Below are 5,232 nucleotides of genomic sequence, written 5' to 3' on the forward strand. Positions count from 1 at the left end.
CTAGTTTCCAGTTGTCATTCGGGTAGGTGAACTTTCCGGCATCCGACGGGTCGGTTGTCTTCGTGCAAGGGCAAGACGGCAAGTGGTCCTGTTCGGCGATTGATGAGTGTTATTGTGACAAGGTTCGCCCCTTTAAAAGTGGATGATGGCTTCTTCCCCTGTGTTGGTTGTCGCTTGTCTATTTGCATTGTCTTGCCTCGGCCTCTGTCAACGAGCGTTTCAATGGGTGGGGCTCCGGTAGGTCAATTGACCATTTCCTTTTACCCTTTTACCATGTATGTTCAACCGTTTGAGGTTTCTCTTCGGCTCCTCTATAATGTGTTGGTTTCTCTTTGTATATAAAGGGAGGCAAAAACTTATTTCTTGATATCTAAAGCAAGAGCTAAACAATCAACATACACCATCAAGGTCTGAGGTGATATCTACGATGCATGAAGGGAGGTCTTCGTTGGTGACAAGTGCTGCTTTTGATGACTGCTATCAATGTCCTTGAACTTCATGCATGTTATCTATGAGTTCTGTAATAGAGAGAGTAATCATATTGCACATGAGGTAGCAAAGCTAGCTAGATACTCTCATTCAAATGTTTGGATGGATGATGCCCCTGGGAAGTAATCCCTCTTGTTATAAATGATGTCACAATTCTTACAAATGAACAAATTGGGAGTTGAATTAATAAAAACATACATCATCAAGGGTGATAGCCTTTAGTTTGCAAAAAAAAAAGATGATAGCCTTTAAAGGAAGAACTGAAACCAAGATATTTTTTCCCCAAGAACAAATAAATCATACTCCCTCTGTTCCAAAATAGATGACTCAACTTTGTACTAAATATATCATTATTTTTACACAAAGATTCACATGGATAGTTTCTTTGTTCCCTTTTCTTCTTCTTTTTAACGTTTGATCGAGTCCCTTTTTTTTCATCGGCACCATCGCCGGACCGTCTTGTCTTCGGTGGCCATAGGGTCATGATGACCCTTGCTGGCAGGAAAGTTTTCTTTTTAGATGTCCCTTCGAGTTTTCTTAGGCTCTGTGTCCTTCTCACGAAGATGAGATGACGACTGCTCCCTGAAGATGGAATAGGGTTCTCCCCGTGGAGCCCCCGTCTCGGTGGTGGGTCTAACATCGTCGGTAGGCCTGTGAAGGTGTGTCTCCAGCGAATCTGTCCTTGATGAATTTGCTAGGATCTGATCATAGTTTGTCTACGTTCGTGTGTCTTCTGGTAGGATCCTTTAGATCTACGCTACTCTTCAACGACTACTGTTGTTGTCCTCGTGCGATGGTCCTATAAGGACTTGGCATGACGACTTTGCGACTGTCTATTATAAAATGTTTTGTCTGTCTCTGGTGAGGAAGGGGCGACGACGGCGGCACGCCTTCGGCTCGCTTTAGTCGTCGCTAGTTGGTCTATGGATCTGTATGTAATTATTATTTTTTATGTTTATTGTATTGTCATGATTGAAAATGAATAGATTGAAAATATTCCTGCAAAAAATTACGAGGTTCACTTATATGTGCAATACTTGCACAATCTAGATATACCTTGGACAGTCCCAACTCAATTTTTGAAAGTATAGCAAGTGCTAAAGAAGGCAAGCAACTCAATTAAATTAGGAAAAAACAGAACAAGACAAAAGAAAATGCCTGCATAAATATTCATGTGAAATCTTAATAATATATTGTATGACTTAGATGTGCAATACTTAGGGTATATCTAGATATGCTTTAGTAAAACTGTATTTATAACGGGGTTTTCGCATACAAGGATTATGTACTATCATACTACACGTATGTAGAAGAATTTATTCAATAATCCTACGAACCAAACAGAAGACATCTCGCCGTCGCCGAAGAGTGCCCTGCCGTGCGAATGCCATCTCCGCCGCCTTCATTCTCATCGCTATGCCGCCGCCTGTTCTTCCTCCTGACCATCCTCTTCCTGCTCTGCTCCGCGCGCAGGTGCGCTTCTTTCGTTGCCTCCATCCGCGGCTCTTCCTTGTACTGTGCGCCAACACCTCCCCCGTCTGTACCCCCGCAGCAGCCTGGAGGAGGTCAGGGCCCTTAGCGTCGGCGATGAGCTGGTGGGCGAGGCCATCCCGCTTCGCTACGGCCGGAGGCTCTACAGGCTCGCCGGGCTACGGCCGCCCGCGTGGTACGAAATCAAGATCTCCTACCCGACCTCCGTACGATCCCGCCCTTCCCATCGACTGAAAAAAAAAGAAGAAGATAAGGAACCTTTTTCACCAGTCAGTTGCAGCTTCTGGCTGCTGAAGGCTCTGCTTGTGTTTATAGATACCGTCCAGCTTCTCCATTCGCCTCGTGAACGATCCTAATGCCGTTGAGGATTTGGGGAGTAAGAACAGGAGGTTGCTCAACACGGAGAAGATAGTTTTCAAGGCTGAGAGCACCAGGCCGGTTGGTATTCAGTAACTCTTTAACCAGATCTGTTGTTAGGCTGCAACGATGATTTTACAATGTCTGTTTGTGATCGAGAATTTAGGTTTATGTTCTTGTCATGGTGGAGCCTGAGGGTGTGGTTGCAAAGCCAAATGTGCCAGAGCGAGAGCTTGCCCTGTTCAACATTGGTATGCTGGTGCCGTTCCATTACAGTTTATTTCCCTAGTGATATTTAGAACTGAATAGCCATTGGTATGCTAATAGCAGTGTTTATATATGTTTCCTGTTTCCGCTGGTATTCATTCATATCCGATTAGTCTAACTAGGACAGAAATTTTAGTAACTGTAGTGACCATGCTGAGCAAGCTTACCATTAGGTTGGTCTGGTAGGTAGTTTGGTCATTTTTGTGCAACACCATAGAATGAATCTTAGTTTCAGCAACACGTTTATTTGAAATCTTGGCTGACCTTACTCATTGCTCAATGTTTGTTACCCGGTTTAACTAGGAAGAAAACCTCAATACTAACAGGCTTAATAAGTGCTTGAAATTTGGATAACACCTTTCACACAACAAAATAATTTACCGATTTTGTTCCCTTCTTCGAATAGGAGGTTGCACTCCTGGCCTTGGCATCGAGCAATGCACACTGTCTCTTTATTTATTGGTTGAGTTTAATACAAAATTATCTCATCATAAAGACTGAAGCAATACACCCATGCTACAACTCATGCATCAAAAGTCTACTGCTAAGCCGCCATCCATGTTGGGGAAATAAACCCTGTGCTTAGTTAAACTCGTCCATATCCACCAACAAAGAGCACACACTCCCACAAGAACTTGCGTCTTAAGCGGTCTATCAATACCCAAAAGTCAATTCCCGAACATATTAGAAATACTTCTATGCAGCACAAGGTTCAAAGCCACAAAAATCTCTCACCACACTAATCGAGCAAAGGGGCATGTGAAGAATAGATGTGGCATCAGTTCTTTTTTACAAAAGCAATATGTTAGCCTCCCTTCCAAGTGTGTTTCGCCACATTATCATTTGTTATAATCACTCCAAGCACAGACTTTTTGTGAAGGATAGCCTGAAATACTAATTTATACTACTAATTAACCTGTAATACTAATGTGTATGATTAATTGTATGGGTGAAGGAGATGACCTGCAGCCTAGGTCACTGGCTTTAATGGATAAAAATTCGAGAGTGGTCTTGAGAATTGGCCCTAGTAGAGATCTTGGGTTTATACATTATGAATTCCAACAGAAGCAATTCTCAGTTGGAAATATCTAAAACGGGCTCTTGCACATTGGTTCTATACACAGACCTTGGAATCTTCGATTTAGGTTCACGATTCCTCGTTTTCGTCCTGGCGATTAATTTTTTTATACAGGTAAGCTTGGTTACTCCAAGGACATGTGAATTAGCATAAATGAGTAGGTGCAGTGATACTGTACACATAAACAACAATAACTATAAGTAGTAAGTTTCCGTATTCACAAAGCAGAAATGTGCAGCTTATTTACTCTGAGACCATCTGATGACATCAATAAGTAGGCCCAAACCTGTCTGGTAAACTCTGGCTTGCGCATATTCAGTGGTTTCTATTATAAATCATTCACCGTCGTCATCTCACGAAAGGAATTTAGAAAATTGCATAGCATGAGCTTCACTGAAAATAGTTCCAGTCATTCTCTTTGAATTTGTCAAATTATTAGATCTGGTTATCCATTTCTATGCTCTTGGCCATCATTGCCTGCCCTTGTATAGATTATATTGATAGTTTGATGCAAGCACCTAAACAGCATTGTCTAATAGAATGTGTGTGATTTCCATTGTTGTGCAGTTTGCGACGAACTTTTGCTCGGGATCCCACATTTTGCCTGGTGGGTGGGAACTGCAGCATTAATTTGCATTGTGCTGGCATCAATAGCACCATATTTCCTCCCGCTGTACAAGCTACTTAACTATGAAGCTGCAGAATTGACCAGCGTTGATGCAGCTAAGCTTTCGTGATAAGGCTGAAACGTTACCTATGAATGTTCAGTTTTGTATAGCAGGCTAGTAGTATACATCGGTACATGTACGGATGTGGAGTTTTTAAGCTGGAGCTCAAATGCTCCCGCGTGAACAGTAAATTCGAATTTAAAAAAATCAGAAAATTCTGAAATCTTTTTCTGGCAAACTTTAAAGAATGTTTGGAGTGCATGCAAAAATTCATAACAAAATCACATCGGTGCAAGGCGTGGTAAAAAAAATCGATACTATGAAAATGTTACTTTCAAATGCATTTTGGAGCTCTGATTTTGTGTTTTTTGCCATGACTTGCTCCCATGTGATTTCGTGATGAAAATTTGCATGCACTTCGAACATTTCTTAAAGTTTGCCACAAAAGAAAATCAGAATTTTTTGCTATTTTTTGATTTTACTGTTCATGACAGGAGCATTTGAGCTCAAGATTAGAAGGATACTTTCGCCAACCTTCTTCTTTCTATATTTTTGCTTTCTATTAGTCGCAGTTGTACACAAATCTGATGGTGATGCACCCTAGAGTTCAGCACTAGATAATTTTTGGCTATTTTAGATATCTATCACTCCATGTGGCAAACCCCAAATTTCCCGTGAATTTTAGATGTCATTTTCCATCTTCATTTTATTATCGTGACTCATAATCAAGACATCATCTTGATTGAAGATCTTTTAGAGCATCTCCAACAACCGCGCTATAGTGCCGCGCGCTAAAAACCTTTTTGCGCGCGCGCTGCGGCTGGTTTTGTGCGCCCGCCTGCGCTGGCTCCAGCAGCCGCGCCATAATGTAGCGTGCGCGCG

At 41.9% G+C, this 5,232-nt stretch overlaps 1 protein-coding gene across 2 annotated transcripts; it reads left to right on the forward strand.

Moving 5' to 3' along the window:
• Positions 1 to 1,806: 1,806 nt before the first annotated feature.
• LOC119326591 lies at positions 1,807 to 4,986 on the forward strand. 2 transcript variants are annotated; one of them, XM_037600219.1, is made up of 5 exons: positions 1,807 to 1,962; positions 2,042 to 2,186; positions 2,296 to 2,418; positions 2,504 to 2,588; positions 4,250 to 4,986. In XM_037600219.1, exons 1-5 carry the CDS (start codon positions 1,874 to 1,876, stop codon positions 4,417 to 4,419), a joined length of 612 nt encoding a protein of 203 aa, XP_037456116.1. In that variant the 5' UTR covers positions 1,807 to 1,873; the 3' UTR covers positions 4,420 to 4,986. The 2 variants fall into 2 exon arrangements, with proteins under 2 accessions (XP_037456116.1, XP_037456117.1); XM_037600220.1 differs by having other exon boundaries at positions 2,045 to 2,186.
• The last annotated feature ends 246 nt before the right edge of the window (positions 4,987 to 5,232 follow it).

Source organism: Triticum dicoccoides, chromosome 6B (genome assembly GCF_002162155.2).
Source record: "Triticum dicoccoides isolate Atlit2015 ecotype Zavitan chromosome 6B, WEW_v2.0, whole genome shotgun sequence".
Classification (NCBI taxonomy): Eukaryota; Viridiplantae; Streptophyta; class Magnoliopsida; order Poales; family Poaceae; genus Triticum; species Triticum dicoccoides.